This window comes from Paramormyrops kingsleyae, chromosome 3 (assembly GCF_048594095.1).
Source record: "Paramormyrops kingsleyae isolate MSU_618 chromosome 3, PKINGS_0.4, whole genome shotgun sequence".
Taxonomy (NCBI): domain Eukaryota; kingdom Metazoa; phylum Chordata; class Actinopteri; order Osteoglossiformes; family Mormyridae; genus Paramormyrops; species Paramormyrops kingsleyae.
In genome coordinates, this window is record NC_132799.1 from 18,798,112 (window position 1) to 18,815,129 (window position 17,018).

At 44.3% G+C, this 17,018-nt stretch overlaps 1 protein-coding gene across 7 annotated transcripts in view; it reads left to right on the plus strand.

The window, feature by feature from the left end:
• Positions 1-17,018, plus strand: part of LOC111839381 (ubiquitin carboxyl-terminal hydrolase 54-like) — a 77,876-nt gene that overhangs the window by 13,219 nt on the left and 47,639 nt on the right. For 4 of the 7 annotated variants that reach the window (XM_023803263.2, XM_023803279.2, XM_023803271.2 and 1 more), the window contains one exon: positions 7,400-8,157. In XM_023803263.2, the coding sequence (XP_023659031.2) occupies positions 8,011-8,157 (147 nt within the window). In that variant the 5' untranslated portion in view covers positions 7,400-8,010. Of the gene's footprint in view, positions 1-710; positions 874-7,399; positions 8,158-17,018 lie in introns of all 7 variants that reach the window. The other 3 variants (XM_072709775.1, XM_023803254.2, XM_072709776.1) reach the window with 2 other exon arrangements.

The following is a 17,018-nucleotide window of genomic DNA, read 5'->3' on the forward strand; positions in this document are numbered from 1 at the left end:
TGTTTAGCCTTTGCTGCCCGCTCCTGGGCGTAAGTCACGGGCGGCTGCTTATGAAATACAATTTGGAAATGCATTATCTAACAAGGCTGTGAGGATGTGTGTTTAACTTATCTTAATGGTGAGTGTCGGACCACACGATTCTCTGCCCGTAAACTCTTAATGATACCGACCAAACTTATGTATGCCAACAACAAAAAGCGTGGAGCTCACCAAATATGTATAAATAGCCCCCTGTTCCTGCAGCGGTGCCAGCACAGGCATGTTTAGCCAGCTGGGTAATGTAAAAGCTAATTTTATAAAGGGCTATGGTGTTTTATTATACCTAACGGCCATTGTTTAAAGCATCGTTTCGCAAGATTTCCGGCGGTTAAGGAGCTGCAGGTAGAAAATGCGCACGGGGGCACATAGTTTACCTGTTATAACTCTTTGCTGAAAAGTCCAGTCCCCAGAGAGGCCGGTATGTATACAAGTCCCCCTACTCGTCGTGGTTGATTTGGAAAGCCCCGCCCCCGTCTCCGAGTGTTGGCTTTGTTTCGGGCTGCAGGTAACGGCGCTGCCCCTCCCCCAGCCAGGCCCGGCTCAGTCCTCTCTCTTTCCCTCCCTCCTAAGGAGGCATTATTATGGCTTCACTGCGCCCAGTAATTAGGTTGGGGGTGTTTTGTTCCGGGGCCGGGACGCAAAAGCTGACGCAAACATTTCGTAACTTTTAGGACGAGGCAGCACTGATACGGATGCCTTTTCTTACCTGAAGGCAGGATGCTTGAGCTGGATGATCATATGAAAGGATTGCAGCGTGTAAATCTGCAGATACGGATGAAGAAAAATGTGTACTTTTTGAACAGGGAAAACTGCGACTGGATGTACCACATGATAGTAAGTGTACCGTTAGCTAAATAATAGCGAACTTGGGAGCGCATGTGCTCGACAAGATACGGCGATTTTTTTTTTATGATTATATAGTTAATTTTTGGAACAATATATTCTTGCATTTAAATTGTAAGTTGAGTATGCCATCCGGGAAGCAAAGCGTGATACGCAGGCAGTAACTGTTGTCTATCTGGTATTCAAAGTGCATGAAGAGGAACTGAGCCCTCGCTCTCGCTCTCTCTCTCTCTCTCTCTCTCATAAGATATTGCATGTGGTGCTATGTTTGTTGCTGTGTATGTGGTGTTGGTGGGGGGGGGGGGGGGGGCATAGTAATCTTTTCATTAATAAAATACTTATTTTCTATGGGCTAATGATATCTTTCCAACCAGTTAAATACTGGTAGTCGGATACTCCCTAGCTGAACATGATGTAATAATCATTCATAATGATCATAACAAGGAAGAATGCCTTAAAAACAACTGTATTTGAAATTCTTATTCTAATATAATTCTATAATATATTTTTTGTGCCTCATCAAGCAGAGTGTTACAATTTACACAAGTAAATATATGGATATTTGTATTTACTTCTTTGAAGTGTGAAACAACCCACGTTGTGGAATTAGGAACTGATCAGTAGTATCATAATCACTATGTACCCATCAGTAGTGTTTGCAAGATACATGTGCTAGGATCATACCACGATATATCCCTAACTACATATTATATATATTAATTTCATACTCTAATGTGACAGGTTGCTAAAGCATGATACAGGGCATTACTCGCCACCACAAGGCTATTTGTAAGGACCTTTCCTCACTTAATGTAGTGTACCCAAACCTATAATTCAGTGACTCTCTTTCTAGCGGTCACTGAAAACAGTACCTTTTTACATGCAGTTTAGGACTGGCCAAAGTGCACAAGGTCATAAATTTAAGGGCCACTTAAATCAAATTGAGCATTGTGAATTTCATCCATCCTTGAAATATGCAAAATAAGATACATTTACCAGTCCTTGTAGGTGAGTGAGTAAATTTTTAAGAGTTAATCTGTGTTGATTCACATTCTGTTTGTTCTGTGGATTTTGTTTTGGTGTAGATGTTTAATGACATTAGCTAATTTGGTACAGTCTGTGGCACAAAGTTGATGAATACATAGTGTCTGCTCTCACCTGATTGCTTGGTGTCATCGTGTTTCCTCATTGCTGTCTCCTGATTCCTCTTTCCATTCTCCCTGTAATAGCTGGTATATGTAGAGCTCGTCTGACCATCAAACAAACCCCCCCCCCCCACACCACCACCTTGCCCTGTACGACATCATAGCCCAGTTTCTCATATGCCTACTACATGGAAGTCACCCCACTTCCCACTGTATTCAGTGTCACTTCAGGTTGTTGGAGACTGGAATATGTGTTTTGCTGTGAGAGCTGCGTACATCTGTCTTTAGTTCTGCCCCAAAAACAGATCCCCGTGAATATCTCTGTTTATGGAATTCTTATTTTTGATCTTTTGAGTAGTGTGCCAAAGAGGGGCTCAGCTGGTGGAGGGAAGTGGAGATGCTAGAACTTAAGCATTTCTCTGCTCCTCTGTAAAGGTGTGCTGACACTAGCTGACCTGTACCATGCCCAAGCACGTTTGACCCCCAAAGTCTAGTTCATGTCCACTTGATGAGGTGGGCCAGATCATGGTTAGTTGTACTTGGACACAGTATGCATCTAGTGTGATCGCTAACCGTGCCCTGGTATGGAACGCAGACATGACATCAGTGATGTAGCTGACATCTGCATGCACACATGCGCACTATACATGAACCAATCCCAGAAGGAACAGATTGGGTAGGCCGTACAGATCATGTCATATTTTTTTTGCAAAACTTTTAATTGTGATAAATTAAGCCTCAGTCTACTCCAGGACATACCCTGAGATTGCAGAGCATCATATTATGATCTTTCTGATTTATTGTTACAAAGAGAACAATCGATTAACGTTCTATTAAATTTATAAAGGGTATATCCACCACCGATTGTTGTGCATATCCTCCTTATTGTTACGTGATCCACAAATAGACAAGTGGATGGTGATATATTTTGGTATGAATTGGGCAAGAATCCGCAAATAAACAGGAGAGAAGTCACAAATGTAACATGATCCACAAATAGGCAGGGCGTGATCCACATATATGCAAACTCTTATCATGTGCACAAATAGCTCTGTATTTTTGTGGATATGATTTTACTAGGGCTATCAAAATTAATGGGTTAATGCAGATTAATCCGTCATCATGATTAATCTGCTAAAAATTTTTTAACGCAATTAACCCATCTGCATCGCAGAATGACTCAAAATCCCTGAAATGTCTCTGTCAACCCATTTCGGGCAGTTTTAGTGCGTTCCATTTGCCCTCGGAACTCGTATTCTGAGTCAGATTCTGGAGTTTTGAAGCCGGAAGTGACGACATGCGCTCCTGTTTCCCGGAGATCCGAGAAATATCTCGGAGCAGCACAGAGGATCCCGAGTTCAGAATCCAAGATCAGTGAGGGAGTGGGGGCAATCATGCTTCGGTAAGGTACAAGGCAACCTGGCCTAAGGCCTTTCTGGATTCTGCTCGTACCTCTGTGTCAGACCTGACAGATTGCACTTGTTTGTCCTGAACTGATTCCGTCTGATTGACTGACTGTTTGACAGTCATGTGGCCAGACAATAAACTTTTCCTTCAGTGTTTTTCTGAATGCAACTCCATTTTAAACTGAACTTCGTGAGTCATTTGTTTTGATGAGCTGCCATGACAGCAGCCTTTTCGGTCAGCAGGACACAGATTTGCTTGACCCGTGAGAATGCCACATTGTAACACTAACTACTGGGGGTGATTAGGGCACTTTGACGTGGGTCCTCCTTGATATGTGAGAACAGTCGTGCTGCATCAATGCAATTGCAGGAAAAGGGCTGGGATTTATAGTCATGTAGGCAGATGATGGACACTCCAGCCGTTTTAGTGGGCAGACTGTTCAGGGGCTGTATCACTTAGTGGTTCAGCTTTTACTCTCCTGGGATGCAACAAGCTGTAACATGTAGCTCCAATTAGGTAGTCAGTATTTTCCCTATGGCCCAATAAGCCAGTGAGAAAGCAGAATGTCACGTTTCCATCTGCTCTGTCTCATTCCAGAAGACTAGACTTTCAAAATGTTCCATTACTTTGTTAGGTTTTGTCTGTCATTATGGTAGTAATTTCGCCATCTCATAACAGGTGCTTGAAGGCTTTTGTCACCTGTTGGGTGGAACATGCTAGTAATGGATAACACCCTGTGAGGTGAGTCAGGGTTGGGGCGAAAGGGGCGTGCTCATAAAGGGGTGGAGTCTTAGAGAAGTGGAGTCTCAGTTCAACACTGTTTCCAGCTGGGACAGATGTGTGCTGCCAGGGAGGAATGGTCAGCTGACAAGAGCAGAAGTGCTGGGGGGCAGTGCTGGCATGAAGTCTGCTATAGCCCACTTTGTGTGTGTAAATGATGTTTGTGAAGTTAGCGTTTATTTTTTTTGTGAGCACAGCTGAGCCTGTTTCATTGATATGCTGTTTCCGGTGCCCATGTTGGCTGACTTTGGGTGAAGGCTGAAAGGTGAAGACTTGCTGCTAGAGGAAGTGATAATCAAAATATGTTCGGCTGAGAAGGGTGTTGTTGCCAATGTTTTAGTTTGTTGTGTTGAAATCCTGACGTTCAAATCTGAACATAGTAACAGACCAGATTGAGAGTCAGCATTATTTCTGTTTACTGTTAATACAAACCAGTCTTTTTTTTGCCCTGATGATGCAGTTGTTGGACCATGAGATCTCAAACATGGGTTCTCAATCTCGAAATCTCAAGTTGGTGTTGGGGTTTACCATCACCCCCTTTGAAAGCCCCTACAGCTGTGGCCAAACGTTTTCAGAATGACACAAATATTGCTACCTCAGTTTTTATGATGGCAATTTCAATATACTCCAGAATGTTATGAAGAGTGATTCAAGTTTGCAATTAATTGCAAAGTCCATTTTTGCCATGAAAATTAACTTAATCCCAAAAAGCCCATTTCCACTGCATTTCAGCCCTGCCACAAAAGGACCTACTGACATCATTTCAGTGATTCTCTCGTTAACACAGGTGAAAGTGTTGACGAGGACAAGGCCAGAGATCACTCTGTCATGCTGATTGAGTTAGAATAGCAGGCTGGATGCTTTAAAAGGAAGGTGGTGCTTGAAATCATTGTTCTTCCTCTGTTAACCATGGTTACCTACAGTACAAGGAAACATGTGCAGTCATCATTGCTTTGCACAAAAAGGACTTCACAGGCAAGGATATTGCTGTTAGTAAGATTGCACCTAAATAAACCATTTATCAAATCATCAAGAACTTCAAGGAAAGAGGTTCAGTTGTCGTGAAGAAGGCTTCAGGGTGCCTAAGAAAGTCCAGCAAGCGCCATGAATGTCTCCTAAAATTGATTCAGCTGTGGGATCAGGGCACCACCAGTGCAGAGCTTGCTCAGGAGTGGCAGCAGGCAGGTGTGAGTGCATGTGCATGCACAGTGAGGTGAAGACTTTTGGAGGATGGCCTGATGTCAAGAAGGGCAGCAAAGAACGCACTTATTTCCAAGAAAAACATCAGGGACAGACTGATGTTCTTTAAAGTGTACAGGGATTGGACTGCTGAGGACTGGGGTAAAATCATTTTCTCTGATGAATCCCCTTTCCAATCGTTTGGGGTATCCAGAAAAAAGATTGTCCAGAGAAGCAAATGTGAGCGCTACCATCAGTCCTGTGTCATGCCAACAGTAAAGCATCCTGAGACCATTCACTTGTGAGGTTGCTTCTCAGCCAAGGGTGTGGGCTCACTCAAAATTTGCCCATGAATAAAGAAAGGAACCAAAACATCCTCCGAGAGCAACTTCTCCCAACCATCCAAGAACAGTTTGGTGACAAACAATGCCTTTTCCAGCATGATGTAGCATTGTGTCATAAGACAAAAGTGGGAACAAAACATCTACATTTTGGGTCCATGGCCAGGAAACTCCCTGGACCTTAATCGCATTGAGAACTTGTGGTCAATCCTCAAGAGGTGGGTGGACAAAAAAAACCCACAAATTCTGACAAGCTCCAAGCATTGATTATGCAAGAATGGACTCCCCTCATTCAGGATTTGGCCCAGAATTTGACTGACAGCATGCCAGAGCAAATTGCAGATATCTTGAAAAAGAAGGGCCAACGCTGCAAATATTGACTCTTTGCATAAACTTGATGTAATTGTCAATAAAAGCCTTTGACACTTATGAAATGCTTGTAATTATACTTCAGTATACCATATAAATATCTGACAGAAAGATCTACAAACACTAAAGCAGCAAACTTTGAGAAAACCAATACTTTTGACACGACTGTATTTTCTGTCCTTTATTACTGTGGCTTTGTTCACCCACTAGTTAGCGATTCATGGCGAGCAGGTGCCCTGAGCATTTCAAGCTAGGCCGCAGTGTGTAGATTATGTGGAGATATTCCAAACTGACTCATCATAGCTTTTTTCTCTGGTAGGGAAAGGGTTTTCTAAGGCTACTGGTGTGTAACTATAATGAGGGATGCCATGTTCTTGACACAGGAGCAGACGGGTCATCAGGCTGGGCCCTAGACAGATCCTGATGCAGGCTAATCTGCGTGTCTGATTGGGCTAATCCCCTGCATGTGACCCACTGCTCAGGCCAGATGGGGTGTGTGTGTGTGTGTGTGTGTGACTACAGGCGTAGTATGCATCCTTATTTTTGAGTGTACTCTTTCTTGTATAAAACAGAAACTTACTGTAGCTTCGGTGTGCAATATGCAGTACAGTACCATCAAGGTTTATGTAAGTACACTTTATGATGTTTGCACAATGATGAAATTGCCTAACGACTCGTTTCACTGTGATGTAATTATGAATGTTGCCAGAGTGGAAGTCCAAGGGTGAAGGGTCAAGGCTGAGTATAGAACCATCAAACGAGTAAAAGGGTGATGCTAGCTCAATGTGGTTGGCGGTCCTATACGGTGTGGAGGGATGGGGTATCCATGGCATCTTTATCTGCCTAAATTAAACATGACTACCTTTGGGATCTTGGATTGAAGGGTGGCCCCCTCTCCCACATAGCATGTATGTAATATGGTTGATTGTGAATATCTGGATAGAGAAAAGGCTTCATTCAGCTCACCTGAGAGTGATCGAGTCCCAGGTCTCAGCATGGTAAGGAGTCCCAGTTGCTATGATGGCAAATTATTGTCACAGTGATGGTGGTACACTTGTGAGCAGCAAAATGTGACCTCCCAGATCCTTGTATGTTCCTGGGGTTACAGCTCCCAAAGATGAAGACTGGTGGGACGGATCTAACAGTATGAATTTCCATCAAGGTAGACATGGCTGCAACAGCAGATACAGGTCTAGTCTCACTAGGCCACTGTGTTAGGATGTGTCAATGTACTGTGTTATTTTTAAGGGAAAAGCATTTTATAAATATTTCTGTTTTTCTCTGTCCTCCCCCCAGACTGGCTGAAGTGTAGCCAAGGATGTGTCTCGCATGGATGCCTCTGTAGAAGCAGAAAGGATACAGCAGTGACCCCTGTGCACACAGAAACACATGCCTCCAGCAACGACGACTGCAAGGCCTTTGGTAATACACTTGTTGAAGACTTCACAGACTGGCCTTGGGGGGAGGACTGAAGTGGCACCCTCAGGCCTAACAAACAGCTCACAGTGTGTGATTAAAGGGCCCCCAGAGGAAGGAGAGAGAGAACTGTTGTTCTGAAGACGGCACTTGTTTTTTTCGACTTCCCTGGACGTTTCCCTGCTCCAAAATACATAGTCACTTTTTTTCTCCATTAATCTATCTTTTTTTCTCATTTATTTATTAAAAAACAGGGCGCAATCTGCCAAAACTGTTTATATATTGATTTTTATTCTTCTACCTCTGTGGGGGCTTATCTGAGTAACGGGATCACATAACACACAGTCCACTGGAGCCCAAGCTTACTCCTCGTCACCAAGGGGGCCCCACACGTATTCCTGGTCTGTTGGCAATGATGAGCCTGGCTGACCATCCCCTGCAGAAGGCAGTGTTCTGCTGATCCAGGTGGGATTGAGGGAGTGGGTGGTGGCATGTCGTGGAAGAGAAACTATTTTGCGTCGGGTGTCAGCAGTCTGCAGGGCATCTTTACACCACGCACCATGGCGTCCATCGCACCCAGCAAGGGTCTGAGCAACGAGCCTGGACAGAACAGCTGCTTCCTGAACAGTGCTCTGCAGGTGAGGCCTTCATCCATGCTTGTATTACTAGGTGTATTTAATGCATATAAAAAATGTAAATTGCACATATACAAGTAGTTAATCTGATGACGTTTACTGGTGAGTTTTGGAAAATATTTAAATGGAACGATACTACTGGCAGTGCTGGATTTTTCCTCTCCTCATACAAAAGAGAGTGTTAAAGTGTTGTCGCAAGATTAGCCAGCTTTAGTACAGATGGTGCCATTTTTCTGCTAGAGGTCTTTCTTTGAGGTTCTTCGTTAGCCAGACCCAGCTACAACCGCCTTTTGGTAAAAGAGATGCCTGCACTCCAGTGAGCTTTGCTGTTCTAGCATGATTAAGGGCTCCAGTGTCAAACTGCAAATCCATGGGCTAAATCTGTTGGGAGACTGGCCCAGAACCATTAGGCACCCTGGCATGGGCATGGGGGCACTTTCCATATACACTGTATGGACTAATACTTGTGAGCTCAAGCACTGATGTTAGACATGAAGGCCTGGCTCGCAATCTCCACTCTAGTTCATGCCAAAGGTGTTTGATGGGGTTGAGGTCAGGACTTTGTGTACACCAGTCAAATTCTCCCACAAATTCTTCCACACCAAACTATTCTTTACCATGTCTTTATTAAGCTTGTTTTATACACTGGGGCACAATTATGCTGGAACAGCAAAGGTCCTTCCCTAAACTGTTCCCACAAAGTTGGCAGCATATTGTCCAAAATGTCTTGGTATGCTTAAGGGTCCCTTCACTGGAACTTAGGGGCTTGCAGAAGGCAGTGTTCTGCTGATCCAGGTGGGATTGAGACAACTCCATATCATTATTCCACCTCCACTACACTTTACGGTTGGCACAGTGCAGTCTGGTAGGTAACGTTCTCCTGACATCCGCCAATCCCAAACTCATCCATCAGACTGCCAGACAGAGAAGAGTGATTCATCACTCCACAGAAAACATTTCCACTCCTCTACGACTGTGGCAAATAGTTTTGAGAATGTCACAAATATAAATTTTCTCCAGAATATTATGAAGAGTGATCAGATGAAAATGTACTTAATCCCAAAAATTCATCTCCACTGCATTTCAGCCCTAACACAGATGAGAGTATTGATGAGACAAAGCTGGAGATCACTATGTTATGATGATTGAGTTAGATTAGCAGACTGGATGCTTTAAAAGGAGGGCGGTGCTTGAAATCATTGTTCTTCCTCTGTTAACCACAAGTCTCTTTTTTCTGACTCGCAACAGAGCAGAATGGAGCAGATGTAGGAACATTCCAGTTGTTGTGTTAAGCGCAGCTGCTGGGTTGCCACGGCGAATGGAGGAGGGGCTGGTTGGGAGGGGTACCGTCGGTAGGATTTGACCTCAGCAAACAGCTGCTGTTTTTACAGTCGATGTTGTCTTCTGTTCTCCATAAAGTCACTAATATCTTGTTGGATGGGTAGATGAACGCTGCTTTAGTTCCCAAACCTCTCCTCAGCGGGCCATAGCCATTTATTAGCCAAACAAGTAGTGCTAGTGGTCAACGAATACATGGGTTTAGTGGATGGTTACTGCAAATACTGTTGTAATTTTAGGACCTAGGCTGATACAGACATATCATAGTTTTAAGCCAACATGAACATCATTTAAACAATTTTTATAACACTATGTTTTTTATAAATTGACATGTGACAAACAGATGTTGGAACATGCATATGCATGGCATGCTGTTCACCTGAGCAAAGATTACACTGAAGAAAGCCTGCTACAGTATATCCAGTCAGGTCAGGAAAATGGGCATGTGGAATTAATTATTGCACATTAACTCAGTTGCTGGAGTCTCCTCCTGAGATGGGCGTCATTATTTAAAATGCTGCTGGCCCTGTGACTCTGGCCACTGTCCTTGTTGCTCATCAGCAGCTAATGGGGCCAGATTTTGATCTTCTGATAATCAGAGCATTTTCAAATTGGAGCTGCCATCCACATGGCTTCTTGTTGCTAGGATATGCAGCCCCTTTTATGCGTTGCCTTTGCAAAATGGAAAAATATCTGAACTACACTCGGGTGACGATCTCAGATTAGTCCTGAAAAGGCTACACGGACTTATCCCCCCTTCCCCCAGGTTCAGACATAAAGGATCACAGAGGAAAAAAAGAAAAAGTTTATGCCAATCTGCATTAGTCACATTCCTTGTCCATGACAAGAAATAAAAAGATTGGAAATTGGAAGTCATGAGGCTTGACATGCCCCCCCCCCCCCTCCCAGAAAAGGGAGTATGACCACAGGCTTCAGGAGGTGATATTCATGTCATCATAGGAGGGAATCAAGCTGAAGTATGAGTTTGCTTGGCATCCATGCTGGATCGGTGCTGGCCTGAGATGTGTGTCCATTTCAGGAGGGATGGAGAAGAGTACCTGTTGTTTGTGCGTCCAACGGTTTTCCACTGGTGGCTGTCTTCGATAACGATTATCCCATAAGTTACCTGTCATTGGTTTTCTTCTGTTGTTGAACTGCCTTATAATTAACAGAATAGACATAAAATTATTTGGGCACTGGAAAATACAGTAGTATGCAAAAGTTTGGGCACCCCTCGATAACATATTTTTTAATGGAAAAGATGTAAACACAGTCTCTGTAGGAAATGGAAAAAATGCACAATATTTACACCAAACATTGATGCATAGTTACTTTTTATGTCATAAATTGAACAAAGATAAAAATTATTGTGGCACTGTGCAAAAATTTGGGCACCCTACATAATCAGTACTTAGTAACACCTCCTTTGGCAGATATCACAGCTTGCAAACACTTTTTATAGCCAGCTAAAAGTCTTTCAATTCTTGTACTTGGGATTTTCTCCCATTCTTCCTTGCAAAAGGCTTCTAGTTCTGTAATATTCTTTGGTCGTCTTGCATGCACAGCTCTTTTAAGGTCTACCCACAAAATTTCAATGATGTTTAAATCAGGGGACTGTGATGGCCATTCCAAAACCTTCAGCTTGTGTCTCTTGTGTTACGTGCGTGCAGGCAGGCGAGCGGGGAAGCAGGCGAGTAGAGCCGGTAATATGGACAAACGGGGTTTATTTCCTGGACAGGAGGCACACCAGGCAAAACAAGCACTAAACATCACAACAATACAATGACAGATCTGGGAAGACTAACTCAGACGCGGACTAAATACACAGGACAAGCCAAGAGAAACAGGAAACAGGTGATGACAATCGGGAATTGACACGAGGTAACGAGGGGGCGTGGCACACACGAGGATCGTACGAGCCGGGTGTAATAGAACCCCCCCCCAAAGGCATGCACACTGGGCACGCCCCAGGGAAGGCGACGGACGAGACGAGGGAACAGGACCTGAAAGACAAAACCAAAACATCAGCGGGGCACCGGAAACAGAACAGACACGCAGAAGCCAGACCTGACACAGAACGGAACGGGCTGGACCTCCGGCACAGGCGGGGCGGCGGCATCAGGCAGGGCTGCGGGCAGATCAGCGCCTCAGTGGGCACCTCGGGCGTGCGGCCTGCAGGGGGCGCCTCAGTGGGCGCCGCCGACACGTGGCCAGCAGGGGGCGCCGCAGCAGGCACCTCGGACGGTGCCGCGGGCAGAGCGGCGGCAACAGCAGCAGACGGCGGACAGTCGGGCACTTCACCCAGCGTGTCCAGGTCAGGCGCTTCCCAACGAGGCTGGGTCCCTTTAAGGGATCGCGGGACCCGTCGGATAGCGTCCAAGACGGACCCGATCCCCACATATTCTAGGCGGCCACTCTGAGACATGGAGGCTGGTGGTGACGGTGGCTGCGCGGCTGTGGTAATCCCCTGGGGCTGCTGAGTCAGGAGGGGTTCCTCCTGACATTCCGCGGGAAGAGGGGCGGCGGAGAGATAACAAGCCCCCAAGAAGATTGTCAGGGCAGCTTCCTTTCCGCTGCGCCTCTTTTTCTTACGCCGGCCGGGACCGGTAGGTGGAGGCGGGGTTGCCTCTGAACAGGCAAGCGGCTGGAGCCGCTTCTCTTCTACACGTTCGACGAGCTGTCGAAAATTGGAGCGCACTTCCGCAATTGAGTGCACCTCCGTGCTTGGGGTAACCTCTTGTAAGAGGGTCCAGCTCTGGTCTGCTAAGACGAGCAAGCCGGGGTCCTCACGGACCTCCGGCTGATCTTGCCAGTACTTCACCTCGTGCAGCAGGATCAGCCATGGGTCTTCCTCCTGCTGCGGTGAGTCTTTTGGGAGATCTGTCATTCTGTTATGTGCGTGCAGGCAGGTGAGCGGGAAAGCAGGCAAGTAGAGCCGGTAATACGGACAAACGGGGTTTATTTCCTGTACAGGAGGCACACCAGGCAAAACAAGCACTAAACATCACAACAATACAATGACAGATCTAGGAAGACTAACTCAGACACGGACTAAATACACATGACGAGCCAAGAGAAACAGGAAACAGGTGATGACATTCGGGAATTGACACGAGGTAACGAGGGGGCGTGGCACACACGAGGATCGTACGAGCCGGGCGTAACATCTTGAGGTAGTCCATGGTGGATTTCGAGGTATGTTTAGGGTTGTTGTCCTGTTGTAGAAGCCATCCTCTTTTCAGCTTCAGCTTTTTTACAGATGGTGTGATGTTTGCTTCCAGAATTTGCTGGTATTTAGTGGAATCCATTCTTCCCCGTGCAATGTTTCCTGTGCCACTGGCTGCAACACAACCCCAAAGCATGATCGATCCACCCCCATGCTTAATAGTTGGCAAGGTGTTCTTTTCATGAAATGCTGCTCCTTTTTTTTCTCCAAACATGCCGTTGCTGATTGTGGCCAAAGAGTTCTATTTGAACTTAATCAGTCCACAGCACTTGTTTCCAAAACGCATCAGGCATCTGTAGATGTTCTGTTGCATACTTCTGACGTTGGATTTTATGATGGGGACGCAGATAAGGTTTTCTTCTGCTGACTCTTTCATGAAGGTCTTGTGGAATGGTGCACCACCACTCCTGAGTTTGCTAAATGTTCCTGCAGTTTTTTTGCAGTCAAATGGAGGTTTTGATTTGTCTTTCTGACCAGCATATGAGCAGTTCTCTCCAAGAGTTCTCTTGGTCTTCCAGATCTCATCTTGACCGCCACAGTTTCCCTGAACTGCCATCTCTTAATTACACTTCTCACTGTGGAAACTGCAAGCTGACAACGCTTTGCTATCTTCTTGTAGCCTTCTCCTCCATTGTGGGCATCAATAACTTTCATTTTCAGAGTCTTACACAGCTGCTTAGAGGAACCCATGGTTGTTGAGTGTCCACAAGTGTGTGCACAAGGTTTGAAGAGTCAGTGTATTTGTAAAGCTTTGAAATTGGCACGAGCTGACATTTACTAATGACAGCTGTTGCCATGCATCAGATCTATTGAGCTGATTAAGGTCTGAAACCTTGTAAAAATAATCTGAGACTTTGGAACTCTTAGGGTGACCAAACTTTTGCAGAGTGCCATAATAATGCTTTTATTTTTTATCTTTGTTCAATTTATGACATAAAAAGTAACTATGCATCAATGTTTCGTGAAAATATTGTGCATTTTTTCCATTTCCTACAGAGACTGTGTTTACATCTTTTCCATAAAAAAATGACCAAAATATGTTATTTATCGAGGGGTGCCCAAACTTTTGCATACTACTGTACTTCTAAAGCTGTAAATTGACAATGAATATGTGTCAGCAGATGTGGGTATAGATGCAAATATTGCCTGAGGTCCTCTTTCTCAGTAATCTACCCAAACACCAAACAGGGAGTATGCAGAGGTGAAAACAGCAATTTTATGGCTGAAATCTAAATGGCAGGATTCCTCTAGAAAGAGCCATTAGTGGAACATGAAGACTGGTAATTCCTGAAATGTTCTTCCTCTCTGGGGCCCAGCTCCAGCTTCCTGATGCGAGGAGAGTCACGTCATGAAATTGCAGAACATGCATGAAATGCTGAAATTCCAGTTGTGTGACTTTTGTCAGCAGAGAAGCCTGTGGCAGTCGAGGAGCTTGCTTGGAGCTTTTGACATTTATAACATACTGCTCTGTGTTCTGTAAATATTAGCAGGATTGATGATAATATTAAATAAGTAATTCTATGAGGTATGTTGTCGGGGGCAATTGCCCCTGGTAGGGTCTCTCAAAGGAAATACAGTAAGTCCTAGGTCAGCAGCTGGACTAAGTGTGATTCAGAACACCCCCATGACAATTACCATAAAGGGATATGTGACCCTGCCTGGATTGGGGAGACCAGGGCCTTGCCCTGGAGCCAAGCCCTTGGGGGGGGGGGCATCGTCAGTGACCAAATTTCATTATTGGCAGATGCATCGTAGTCTCTCTGGTGGGAGAGGAGCGTTAGCTGGTATGTGAGTAGAAAGATACCGACTAGATGGAGTTGGACTAACTTCAATAAATGGCTTGGGCTCTGGACATAGACTCCTGGAGTAGGGCTGAACAATTTATCGATTTCAAATCGAAATCGCGATTTGAAACGACACGATTAGCAAGTCACAAAATTTGCAATTTAGTATATACATTATACAGCACATTCGTGGTGCGGAAAAATACTGATTCCGCTACTGAGCTATAAGTGAATTGCCTTCCTATTTCCGAGATTGTTTCAGAAAGGTCCTATCATCAATAGAACCGGTGAGAGCTTCTTTAAAACACCAGCTGCAATATACTTCAGCATATCATACCTTTGGTTTTCGTTAATAGGCAATAGCATTAGTATACTGCTAACCCATCAAAACAACAATGAGACAGTCAGTATAATTCTCACAGCAGCGGAGTCGGTGACCTCCAAAAAAGCCGTAAAACCCACAATACAGTCGTGTTTATGTCATATGTTTTTGTGCTTATTAAATTTGTGTTTCCAACACAACAGTAATAAAATAAAAGTCTTGCTTTAACATAAATACAAAAAAAATAGATCGCTTTAATCGTTATTACAGTTTTGTATGGGCACGCTGTCTTATTTAGAAAACATACAAAAAGAGACGCATATAATGTTTATTCATTCGTTTTGTATTTGTCCAAGTCACTAAGCAAATGAATAAGCTGCTTCAGTCGAAAACTGCATTTTACTTCTCATTTAAAATAACATGCAGGGTTGGCAACTTTGGTCAGCTGCATGGAGTGAGATTTTCTGTTCTCTGTTCTGCACACACATTTACATGTATGTAAGTTTTATTACCTTGTAAATAGTCTGTAGGGTTTGCAAACTGCCGTAATGTTTTTGATGCAGCTAATTTTAAGTTCAGAATGGAATATAGATTTGCCGTAAGATTTCTTGCATGAGAGTTTGCAACCTTGAACACGTACATTTTTTGTTTCACCTGAATTGATTTTTATAGAAAATAACTATATAGTTGTTAAAAAGCGGAAACTTCGACAACCTTGAAATCACCAATAAACGACTTCTATTTATTCAACATTTTATAAAATGCATACTACATTTAAAAATTTCCAGCTTTACGGTTTCAGGACAGAACAGCCACTGTTATGAACATTACGTTTTTTTGAGTGTTATTAGTGTTAATAACAGCAGCTAACAACACAATAGCGCAAACAAAAGGGATGCATACACCAAATTAGTTCTTGCTTGTTCATTGGCGTGGGAAAAGGCGGTTCTAGTGTTGTTAGGAGGGTAATAAGCGTTACCTGCAAGATCGCTATTTTTCTTTTTGCTGCAATTGTTTTCATTATTACTTTATTTAACTTGACACATCACATCTTTAAATTCTCATCCTTGCATTAGAATATAGACCAGTTAATACTGATGGTATCTCATGCTGCGTCATATGTTTTAAAGTTACTACACACTGAATATTGAAAAAATTTTATCGCAAATCAAATCAAAATCGCAATTCGATATTTTCCCCAAATCGTGCAGCCCTATCCTGGAGAGGAGCTGGACTATATTCCACTCTGGAGTTGCCCATGGTGAGGGGCACCGGGCACCGGGCAGGTGTGAGTCCACTTATAGTCCCCCAGGTCAGTGTCAGTACATTGGAGTTTACCATGGCAAATAAGAGGGTCACCTTCCTTTGACTTTGTGCCAGGGATGGGCTCTGACTGTTGTCTGTGCTTATGCACCAAACACCAGTTCAGAATATCCAGCCTTCTTAGAGACCTTGGATTGGGTGCTGGAAGGCATCCGTCTTTGGGGACTTCATTGTTCTGCCGGGGCACTTTAACACTCACGAGGAATCTAAACACTAATGTGCTAATCACAGTTTGCTCATAATGAACACCATGTTCAAGTATAAGGATGTTCCTAGGTGCACCAGGCACCAGAGCACCCTTGTAATCGTATTATAGGATCTGCATCCGCTTGTTTTAGACACTCATGTGAAGAGAGTTGAATCTGATAGTGAGGGAAGATAGACCTGGTAGACCCACACATATAGTGAGAGTGTGCTGGGAGCATCTGGTGGAGGGCCCTGTCTGGGAGATATTCAACTCATACCTCCGTCAGAACTAATCCTGCATCTTGAGGGAGTCGGGACATTGAGCATGAGTGGGTGATGTTCCAGGACTCCATTGCAGAAGTGGCTGTGCGGAGCTGTGGCTATAAGGTTGTTGGGGCCTGTTGCGGTGGTAATCCCTGAACCCGGTGGTGGATGCCAGTGGTAAAGGGAAATGTCAGGGTGAAGAAGGAGGAATAGCGAGCTTGGTTAGCATGTGGGACTCCTATAGCAGCTAACAGGTACCAGCAGGCTAAGCAGAATGTAACTTCGGCAGTTACTGAAGCAAAAACTGGGTTTGGGAGGAGTTTGGTGAGATGATGAAGAAAAACTTTCAGTAGATCTTGAAAAGATCCATCAAGAAACTCAGGAGGGGGGTGCAAGGTTTTACCCATGCTGTTTACAGCAG